Genomic DNA, 12,372 nt, shown 5'->3' on the forward strand with positions numbered 1-12,372 from the left:
ACCCTCCCTCGATGAGTCTTTGGACTCCCTGGAAGTGTCACGTAATAATAATAATAATATATTAGTCTCTCTTTTCTAGCACATTTGCCACTTTCCATAAAATGCAAGTTGATAACTAAAGCATGACTTCCTCTTTACAAAACTATGCTGACTGTTAGGAAATACTAACCCTTACCAAAACATCTATTTTAGCACCACTTGTGCAATGGCAATGTTTTGCTTTTCTTCAATTACTTTAGAACCCCAAAGATGAAAACTTTAAATCATAGCAGCATTTAAAGGACAAGTATAGAAAATTCACATCAGAAGTTTGACTGTTGTGATTCCAACAGTGACAAATTTCTGGATTTTCCACAACAATCTCCATAACTATAAAAAATAACATTAAAAAAGCAATCAAAGAGATTAAACTTGCCAAGAAATTATGTTCTTGTTTAATTCTTTGTCCAAGTGTAAGCAAAGGTTGTGCAAGATGTATCTTCATGACTAGGCTGCTTGCATATAGAGGCTGATGACTTCATATTAATTACCTTAGTATGTATCCCATAACGTAATGCACAGATCCTTTTAGATGTGTATAATGCTATGCATTATGAGAAGGGCCACTACCCAGATCTGTTTCGACCTTTACTTGAGATATCAACAGTGGGAGCTGGACCCAGAAAATATAACAAGGTTGAAATAATGCTGAGGTTATATTTTTTCTATTTACAAGTAATGAGAAAGCATATCACCTGAGACGTCAATGTATCTGCGAAGGATCACTACTTATACCGGTAGAAACCAGTCAGGTTAGTGACCCTTCCCATAATGCATAGCATTATACATGTCTGAAAGGATGTGTGCTTTGCATTATGGGATACTAAGGCAATTAATATGAAGTCATTAGCCTCTATATACAAGCAGCCTAGTCGTGAAGATACTTCACGTGCAAACTTTGTTTGCTTACACTTGGACAAAGGGTTAAACAAGAATATAATTTCTTGGAAAGTCATATAATTTAACTTATAACCAAGTGAAAAAACTTTCTAAAGTCAAAAAAGATGCAAACCTGAGTGATTAGTTTACATCTTTTAATCAATAAGAAACATTATTTTTAAATCACTAAAAGGCATATTTTAAATAGAGGATTCCTCAATACACCGGGTATCAGACCACGTGATTAACTCGAACCAAAAAACATCGTGGTAAGCAATATTCCCTGCCCCCCCTACAAGAATATTAAAATGATTATAAATTGGTTCTTTATGCTGTTATTATCAAAATATATAGATGTTCTAATAGTAAAGAACATGTTAACATAAAGATATGTTAATGACTTCCACCTTTTAAAAATATGCATGATAAAAATAAGTGCAAATGTTTATTACACTTTAATAACACTTTACACTTGAATAAAATTTAATGAAAATTTAAATTAAGAATGTACTTTTGGAGGCTTTCTTCAAAAACAAGCATAACTAGAAACAACTCTCCATTGCATTTTAATTTAAAAACGTGAAAAACTTTAATTAAAAAAAAATTAATTATAATAAAAAAATTAAATGGAAAAAAATGTTAATTCAACATACAAACCAATCACAAGTTCATATGTTTAGCTGTTCAATGATAAGTTTCATATTCAAATCTGTGAAAACTTTGATTCACTAGAGTCGCTCTTATTTGAAAGACATTCGCTATTTTTGTGGGTGTGTGATAAACAATTCTGCACTTCAAAAATATTTTAAAAAAAATGTTCATAAAAATTTAAACAATTTTTATGAGTGCAACCTCTTGAATGAGAGTGTCATGAATATGGTTATGATTTCATAACCATAAAACAGTTGCTTGCATGTGTTTTTCACTTTTACACTATCCAACCATATTTCTTTTCTTGCATAAAATAAGAAGAAAAACTTAAGATTTGGTCTTTCTCTCTGAATTACTGGAAACAAAAACCAATGCAGTTAATACATAACTACACATAAAATGTGTCAAAATTTGGTGGGCTTAAAAATATATTTTCAGCATACTCTATAATATTTATTTTATGATGGGACACCTTGCTTTAATCTTATCACTAATAGGCAAAATTAGGGTAAAAAAATTATATAGACTGGAAAATTGCCATCAAGTGGATTTCACTATGCATTAAAACAGAAAAACAGTCTGTGGCAATGCAGACATTATGAAAAGTTGACACCTACTGTACATGGAATTATGCGACGTACTCACATCAGAATTTTTGATTAACTTCCATTATATAACTGGATATGAGTAATGAAATGACTGGTTAGCGAAGAGTTTCTTTTTTTAAGAAAAATGCTTTTATGTTTCAAAAAATGACCATGTGACATAGAAAAATGGATCTCATAACAGAACTCTCATAAGTGATGAAATTCATTATTTCATAATTAATGAAATAATTGGGTCCTGGTCAGAAGTTCAAATTCCCAATGAGTAGATCTCTCATAGTACCTATTTATAAAAAAGGAATAAAACTGAATGTTTTAAGCAATAAGATAGGAAGTCATCAAAATCATGGAAGAATCACTGCAGAGAGATGAGCACTGAGTTCTGATCTCATTTAAAATTAAAGTCACTATGAGAGCATGATGAAATTTTGTTTTTCAGGTATGGAGATGAAGGATATTTACGAACCTGTTAGAATATAATAAATGAAAGAGTTGATTGTTTTGGTGGGCACAAACAATTTGAAACATGACATATGGAATGAGAGAAGATATGAAAGTGTAACTGGAAGATGCAAAAAAAAAGAAGAGAGAGAGAGTTAAACCACAGTATGATAGGAGTGAAAGAAAGGCAATGATTACAGATAAGTTCAAGATTAGGATGTAGAATGAATTGTGCAGTTTATAGATAGATATATTGATTGAATTTAATGGAGTTATATATTGATGAAACAAGGAAGAAAGAAAATGCAATTTATACAGCCACTAAGAGATAATTACCCAAACCAGCACACAAAATTGAGAGGACCTGAGATTAGAGGCTGGATCAGATGATGGTATCAAAGAATTTATACATAACTAAGGTAGCCATTTTGTATCCATTTGAAGAGAGTAATCATACTGTCTTCACATGAGAGGTAGCCAAATGTGAAATTTGTTAAGGGTTATATGTAGACCTACAGTGCTGTTGATTATAACAAATTTGGTGAAAGGCTTGCAACAGTGCTATAGCATAAGAAATTATAAGATAAGGACAATGATCAAGGGATGTTTGAAAGAAGTAGTCTCAGACTATTAGAATTTAGTCATATGGCTGAAACCTTTCCATAATGCTGAGTTCTCAAGACTTAATTTAACATATCATGTGATGAACAACTTGTGAATACTGTCAAGTGATGATGATCAATAGCACCATCTATAATGGAGAGTGTGCTATGATATTCAAACATGTCACGTAGTTCATGGGCTATAGGATATCAAAGAAATTGTAAGTCTTCAAAGAGGTGTATAGTAGAGACATGCAGGAAACGCATGGAGAAAACCTATGGACAGGTCAGGAGAAGAGTGAAGTGAAGTAAACAATAGTAATGGGAGTAATAAGTAGAGAGGGAATGGTAATTGTGGCAACTACCTTAACTTAAATAAGGCTAGAAATAAGTAGCATGCCAAGTACCTAGTAAGAGGTCATAAGCATTATGCCCAAACTGTTAAGACAAAACTGATGGAAAATTTATAACTTAGAGCTAGCAGCTGAAGGCATAATAATTGCCTGGAAGATGGTTATCATTATCAAGTCAGTATATAGTTTAATAGAACACTTTTCTGTTAAAGGAAGTTCTATCAGGAATCTAGCAAATAAAAATGGCTTCTGTTAAAAGAGATAGTGTCTACAAATTTCTCTGTAGAGTCTGTGAAAAGCTCACAGAAGAGACTACTACCTGATATTAATCTGAAGTCTATCCTTAGAGTTACTTCCCAAAAGCTTTGCTCCACCATTTACTGAGACACAGAGAACAAAGAAGCAAGCAGTACAACTATAGATGGTTTGAGCAGATATAAATAGAAAGGAATAGTCTTGACAATTCACAAATAAGCAGCCTACAACGACATCACAAATCTCTAAAGGAAGTGAACTATAAGTAAATTTATTGACTGGAATCAGACATTCTCAAACTAGGAAGAGTGGATGTTCCAAATAATTCTATTACAGAAGGTAAGAAGATGGACTGTCCTGTAAAGAATGTTCCAGAACTATTTTTCAGACATGACAAAGAATACCATATCTCGCTTCATGCTACAGTGTGTGAATTAACTGGTTATTTCTGTACTTGTGAAACTGCACTCACGCATAAGAAGTGACTTTCCCTGTGAACAGTACTTGAACAAATGTGAGTGTTAAGATCTTTATGTATTAAATCTTGTCAACTAAAAGGCAAATAGACCTTTAGATGTTGCTAGAAAAGTACAACAACTAATGTAAGTGACTTGAGGTTGTGCTTAGACTATATGTCTAAGCTAAGTTGTGATATAAGGTGCTTAGACTATATGTCTAAGCTAAATAATTTAAGTGCATTAACCTAGCACATATTGTAATTATCTGCTTGTTAAATAGAAAACAATGAATTGTTTAATTAATTCTAATGTGGCAGGAAGCTAGCCAAGTGTTAACTATGTGTAAATATTGTTTCAATTGCCATTCTTGAATTGTAAAATGCTACACCTCAACACTTGCTGTTTAGTGAAGGAAAGGAGTAACTTTCTTTTGCTAAACAGCAAGGAGATGAACCTGTTTCTCACACATTCAAGCTCACATGTTGTGAGCTTGAATGGGAAGGATCAGATAAATAAAGTGGAAGATAGATGGGATGAGTAGCACATTAAGCAGGAGGTGAAAATGTTATGAATAGAATATAAAGAGAAAAGTGTTCAGCAAACTCATGGATGACACAAAACACAGGCAAAAAAAAGGTGACCAGCTTGGATAGTAAAGCAAAATCAGATTAGGAGAGAAAATTAGACAAGATGGCCAAAGAAAATTCCAGTTTTTCTGCAACCTGACAAGATCAAAGCTAAAAGGATATCTTTAAGAAATGGTGAAAATAAGGAGACAATAAAAGCAGAAGCAATAGTTGAATTACTGAGTAATCACTCTGTGAAAATATATCATATAGGTGGAGATAATGCAGTAACAGACAACAGGACTAATGCAAGAAAAGAACTAGATGAACTTAAGGTACTTCAGATATTGCAGAATCTTAATGTGATAAATGCTATGAGATAGGATGCAGTATTTCCCAATGTTTTTTGAATCATGCCCCAGCTCAAAGCCTCAAACATTTTGATGTCCCCCCCCCCCTTGCCAACAATGGTGAGAGTTTTGAGTATATCAGTAATGAGGTGATGAATGCAACATCATTTTCAAATTGTCCCCCCCCCCCCTGTGGGGCGTACGCCTCACGTTGAGAAACACTGGGATAGGGTATTGGCCTAGGTGCAAGAAAAATGGAACTGTCTCTGAGAAGTCTAAGAAGATGGGCTGTCCTATAAAGAATGTTCCAGAACTATTTTTCAGACATGACAAAGAATACCATATCTCGCTTCATGCTACAGTCTGAAGGAACCCAAAAGAGTGCTAAGAGGGCAAACAGCACCATCAAATAAAGAAGGCTCCAAGACAGAAGTAGAAAATTATAGCTCAATCATTATCCCAGGAATGGATGGATATAAATATGATGAACTTTTAGGGGACAGCCTAACTTTGTGAAGGGGTGTTCTTGCCTTAGTAATTTACTCATTTTCTATATAACAGTCACAACTAAGATGGATAAAAGCAATAAGTACATGATACTGCAAAGCCATTTAGGATACTAAAAAGAACTCTGCTACATAAGCTGAAGGAAATAGGGATGAATATGAAGCTGGTGACATGGATGAGAAGGTGGCTGACATCTTCTATTCCATTCATTCACCACTCTCCAAGCAAAAAATCTAGCCCTCAGGCCATTACTAACTATGCTCTTACCCAACTTCTAGGGATGATGATGACCTGTTGTTCTTCCTCCACTAGACAAGTGCTGAAATATTTTCCCTGTATCAATCCTATAAAATCCTTCAAGTAACAATTTCTATCATATTCCCCTCTCCCATTTTTTTTTTGCTTATCAACCAACTTTTGCAATCCACAAACCCTCAATCTATCCTCATAAGAAGCATTCCACACACCACTCACCATCTTGATCACTCCCCCCCCCAAACTGCTGGAATTTTTCCACCACTTCCTCATCTCCAAGAAACTCAGGCGACCAGACCTGGGCACAGCAATCTAGACATGGTTGTATCAAGGATTTATAAAGAGGAATGATAACTCCTTTATCTCTCCTTGTCAGTGTATTCTTCAATAACCAAGTAATCCTGTGAGCAATCTGGCAACTCTAGCAAAACATACCCTCTAAACTTTAACTCTCTATCTGCTACTAACCCCAAATCCCTTGCTTCATTAGTCTCCCAGAGTACAGTTTCCTCCATGTGGTACATAACTTGTAATCTTTGTATCCCAAAATACATAACTTTATACTTTTCCACATTAAATTGACATCCATTATGTTTTGTCTATAATGTCAGCCTACTTAAATCATCCTGAAAGATCTGTACATCACTTGTTTAACTATTACCATACCCAACTTTGCATCATCAATAAACAACTGAATATCTCCATTCAAATTATTTCCTATGTCATTTATGTACAAATTAAACAACAGTGGTCTAAGCACAGAGCCTTGCAGCACACCACTGGTCTCCTGGATTCTGCTCCTCCATATACTACTTTTTGGTATCTGTCCATCAGCTACCCTTTTATCTATATTACAAGTTTCACATCCATCCATTCCCATTTGTTGCAGTTTATGTAACAGAATTTTGTGTGTATCCTGTCCAATGTCTTTGCAAAATCCAGTAGTATTATTGCATAGCCATTTCCTTAATCCAACTCAGCTGTCACTCTATTATAAAAAAAGTTAGTAGATTACTAAGGCATGACCGACCCTTCACAAAGCCATGCTGCCCTTCATATAGCGTGATATTCTTATCCACCAATTCCTGGATTCTCTTTTTTGACCAACTCTCCCAGTACTTTTACCACCACTCCTAAGATAATGATTGGTCTATAATTTGCTACCACAGACTTAAGATCCCCCTTTATGCAAAGGAATTATTTTGCCCTCCTTCCACTCTCTTGGGACTTTGCCAGAGCTGAGACTGACTTAAATTAAACAGCCTAGTCAAAGTTAAAGCCAGTTCCCTTGCACATTCTCTTAAAATGCAAGCTGATATTCTATCCAATCCAGTTGTATTTGCATTCAGATTCTGCAATGTCTTATGTACCTTCAATTCATCAACCTCTGTTCGCACATCAGGCCCTTTCACCTCTGCCATAATAATATCTCCACTTGGATGATATATGCTTGCAAAATGGTCACTCAGTAGCTCAACGATTTCATCTGCCTCTGTTACCTTGCCATCTGCATTCACTAAAGTTATCATTCCATAGTCATTCTTCCTCCTATTTGCCACATAAAAAAACTTGGGGATTTCCTTTTGCCCATTCAGCCAACTTTTTCTCATAATTTGGTCACCTTTTTTGCATGTTCTTTATACTATTCATGAGTTAGCTGATCATCTTTCTCCTTAAATACCCCATAACTTTTTTTTTGCAGCTCTTGCTTAATGATATTAAGCAAGAGCTGCAAAAGACTGATTTACCCTCCTGACCTTGGATATATAGTGTGATACTGCCTTCTCCAAATAACACCCATGCACTGTAAACATTGTCCGCACGGTTAGCCTAGTGGCTTTGCGCTTCGCCACCATATGCCTGGGGAAGGAGTGTCCTAGGTTCGATTCCTGTCGGAGACGTGAGGAGCTGAAGGATCTTCCTCAGCCATAGCCAAGTTAGCCGGTCTTGGGTGCGGGCAGTAGGGTTTTTTCCGCCAGTTTATCTGGTGTTTTTCATCCTGCAAGTAGGCAAACCGGCCCCGTGAACACACAGGGATACAGCCAAGAATACCTTGAGGCATAGGAGTGACCATTCTATCCTCGTATTTCGGTTACGAAATCCAAGCATGCTTGGAAGGTTGTGGGCCTTAAAGGCTGGTTAAAGCCATTGGGATAGATGGGGACTGTAAACATTAAGTATTTAGACTTAGGTGCTGGTTTGCACTCATGTTACTATTTAATAGAATAATTACAGCACAAAAAGAAATAATTAAACAGCAGATTTAATCATTTCAATATTTCATCTCAGTCACAGAGACATCTTCAGAAATACAATGTTAAAATTGTAACGAGAAAAAAAAACACACAGGAAACAATAAGTGGAATAAATGAAATTAGACTAAATGGAGACTAAAGTCTTATGAGTGGCAGCCTCTCTGGGCGCTGTTCGCTAGTTTTAGATGTTGGCAGAAAACCTAAGAATTAAAGTTTCCCAAATTTTGGGAAGCTTAATAGAACCATATTTATTAAGATTAGGCTGATTTTTTAAAATCTGCTACTGATTCTAAAAAGTCTTTTAGGTTTCTATTTACTATATGGAGCATGATAGTTTTCTTCCATCTGATTCTGTGGAAGGTCCAAGCATGGTCCACTAGACCTGACTGACTACAGTTGTGGAGGCAGATGTTAACAGATCTCCCATGTCTGACAATAATATAAGTTGGAAGAACAAGAAACCTTGTAAACACTTGGAATGCAGAGGGGAGAAAGTGGATCCTTAGGAGAGTGGAGAAGGGAAGCCAGCTTGAAGTGGAGTTTGAAAGCAGTGCAGAGAGTATATTTCTCTTTCAAGTTTTGGCTATATTTTCTGAAGTGCCCCAGATATAGGGAATAGTAATGGCATTACTGTAGTCTTTATGTTGAGTGGGATGTGAAGAGGTGGAAGGGAGAGATCATTTGTAGATATATATATTTTTGCATTGTAACCATTAGACAGGAAGGTTTGGCAAATGAAAACAAGTTCTGCTGTAAGAGAAGCTCAGGTGGAACAGAAGTTGGAATCTCTGTTGACAAGGGTTTTGATGACACCATAGTGTTCTTGAGAAAAGAGTCAGTGGGAAAGTTTATGCTTGTATCTACCTGTGTGGCTGGGTTTTCTGTAAACTGAGAAAAAAAGAACAGACGTATGATTAGGTTAGCTAAAAAAAGGCAAACTATTATTTTCTTTTTCAACAGTGAACTGGATTATGGGGTACTGATTGCTGAAGTGAATAAGAATGTAATGTAATATATCTGAGCCATGTTGCCAAATATATATCATCAGTATATTTTAACCAAATAGGTCTGAGACTGAAGGTATCAAGAGAATGGTTTTCAAAATGCTCCATATAAAAATTGGCCAGAGGAGGAAGTATCTTCTATTTGTTTACATAAGTGGAAGAAATCCATACCGGTTACTTCGAAGTGAAGTAACCAGTATGGATGACAAAATTAAAAAGATCAATAATGTCAGGGTAGGGATGCATTTTTCAGTAATTTATCGTCTCAAAAAGGGGAATATTTGTGAATAAGGAGGTGACTATGAACATCCTTCCCTTGCAAATCTTTATGCTATGGTACTACCCTGAGCTGCCTCCTAAGTGTATCATAATCACTTGCCTTATAGTTCCACATATACCCCTTCTTAACTAAAATTTCCATGTTTTATTACCTCTTAAGTCAAGACCACATGATCACTTTCCCCAATTGGAAACAACGTAGCCACCCTAGTTATTGACAGGTCTTCTGATCCAATAACACTCTCATACCTCGATTCCCCTGCATCACATTCTGCTTCAAGTAATTGACTACCCTTTGATATTGTTGCCTGAAAGAGAGACTAGATTCTGCATTTTTTGTTCATTCACACACACACACCCATTTGTTTCATGGGTGCCTTCACACACATTTGTCTGCATCTGTCCTAATTTCTTTAGTTTTCCTGACTTTGCACTTCCAAACTCTCAGTGAACAAAGCTCTCTTCAGACACCTAACTCTGAATCCATTGAAGTGCATAAATTTCATTTCCTTCCTACCATGCCATGTGATCTTTCCTCCTTCCAATCTATATCTCTGAAGTCCCCCATAATAATTACTCGACTTGCACTCATTGTACTAATCTGCTGATGCACGTCTCCCAATGTCTCCCATATCATCCCTGGCATATAGCAGCAACTAATTTTATGTTTTGCCCTACTGGCCTCAATCTCACAGCATAGTAACTCAAAAGAACTACCATCTGCCTGACTGACTCCTACTCTCATTAGCTGCAATTCATCTGCTATCAGCAGCCCCCCCCCCATCCTCCTTATACCCTATCTACTCTATCCTCCCTGAAAATACTCAATTCATCATATTCTATTGCTGCAACTAAGTCATCTGCTGTTAGCCAAGTCATACTAATACCTATAACTTTTGGTGTGGTTGCACTAACCAATGTCCTCTCACTTATTCCTGATGCTTCTAGCATTAGTATATTGAAACTGTAGCATCCCCTTATGCTCACAACCACTTTTACATGCTGAATTGACTACCCTTTGACATTGTTGCCTGAAAGAGAGACTAGATTCTGCATTTTTTATTCATTCACACACCCATTTGTTTCATGGGTGCCTTCACACACATTTGTCTGCATCTGTCCTAATTTCTTTAGTTTTCCTGACTTTGCACTTCCAAGATCTCAGTGAACAAAGTTCTCTTCAGACACCTAACTCTAAATCCATTGAAGTGCAGTTCATCAGCATTGTACAAATCTTTTCATTCATCAAACTCAGGAAATAGGTCTGCAAACTCTACTTCATTCCTTTGGCAAAACCTGTTTATTGATTCATTAGCTATCATCGCCCACCTTCTCAGTTCACCTCTAATGTAGTGTGCTCAATGCATAGTCACATCAGCACCAGGTTCCAAAAAAACCTGGCATTCTCTTTTGCTCAAGACATTACTTTTCATCTGTCCAGTTATCTACGCTACACAAATCTAAAATCTGTGCAACCTTGGAATACTGTTCTCACATTTGGGGTAGTGCAGTGCAGTACACCTAAAAACATCTCTTAAAGTTCTTTGGTTGATTAATGACTTCTCTCCCAAAGACTCTCTTCAGCCACTCTCACAAATGGTCAGTTTCTGTGGGAAGTGTTCAGCAGAATTAGCATCCATTATGCCTCTCTCCCCCATTTCTGTAAACCTGAAGTCGCATGAGCAACATTAGCCCAACATCCTCTTAGAGAAGAACTGCTGACTCACCAAATCAGCTACTGTCAGTCATCTTTCATTCCATCTATCTCAGTTCTGTGGAACAGCCTTTCCAATGAAATATTCCCTCAAGACTATAATCTCTCTCTAAGAGGAATATCAACTGACTACTTTACTCTTTACTCCAGCCCATTTACGGCATTCATCTGCTATTACTATTAACAATAGAATAGAAGTTGAACAGAATTAATATTCTATTCAACTATTAAAGATAAGATGACACAAAAATATATCATTCTGATAGTGACATAAACACAGGCATGCTTACACACATGCATGATATATATATATAATGATCATCAGTTATATTTACTCGGTGAGTAGATATGTTCATGTTTGTTTGAGTGACTGAAACCGAGAAAACAGACAAGTTAATTTAATGAGGCACACAACATGTTTCGTCAAAAATGACTTCTTCAGGTGTGGGAACACTTAAAGCAAATGAAAAAAAAAAAATAATAAAAAATATATATATATATATATATATATATATATATATATATATAAATTTTTAACTTACCACTAACAGAAGACAATTAGTTGCAATAGTTACAGTGAATGGTTGAATCCTATCCATAGCACTGAATGGAGTGCATTTGACTAATGTATTCATATCACTGAAATAAAGTATATCAATATGTTGAAATAATGCTATATAAAAATGTCTAAGTAAAACTTAATATTTTAGATATCCTTTATATTTGTTTAAACATAAAAACATATTTAAATGCAGTACATTATGTACCTCAATCGTTAGTAGTGATTTAGAGCCAAATGATGAAATATATATGTTATAGATAAATGATTAATACAGGCATTATTTATAGTGCCCGGCCATTATGAATGACAAACAAAATCAGGCATTGTAATAAATTTCACGTTGTTTATCATAATATATCACATTGATGGGTCAGTATGAATACTACTGTCATCTGGTAGGGTAAAGTGATAATAATGATACCTTTTTGGCAGTATTTGAAGGGGTAGGGATTTGGGGAAGAGAGATTTTTTGGATTTCTTTTTGTCTGGAGATGTGAAGGGAACTTTGCCAGGTCACTCAAATTTTTACATTTTTACAAAATCAGCATATTTGACAATGTCAGACAATGTAAGGGAAGGGTCACTACCCAGACTGGT

General features: G+C 35.7%; 1 protein-coding gene across 3 annotated transcripts in view; it reads right to left on the reverse strand.

Moving 5' to 3' along the window:
• The window catches only part of LOC150108726 (MPN domain-containing protein-like), a 318,202-nt gene that overhangs the window by 141,237 nt on the left and 164,593 nt on the right, over positions 1-12,372 (reverse strand). For all 3 annotated transcript variants that reach the window (XM_090390953.1, XM_090390954.1, XM_090390955.1), the window contains one exon: positions 11,756-11,852. In XM_090390953.1, the coding sequence (XP_090247079.1) occupies positions 11,756-11,852 (97 nt within the window). The remainder of the gene's footprint in view (positions 1-11,755; positions 11,853-12,372) is intronic.

Source organism: Typopeltis vanoorti, chromosome 3, assembly GCF_054136105.1.
Source record: "Typopeltis vanoorti isolate ZY-2024b chromosome 3, IOZ_Tvanoo_1.0, whole genome shotgun sequence".
NCBI lineage: Eukaryota > Metazoa > Arthropoda > Arachnida > Uropygi > Thelyphonidae > Typopeltis > Typopeltis vanoorti.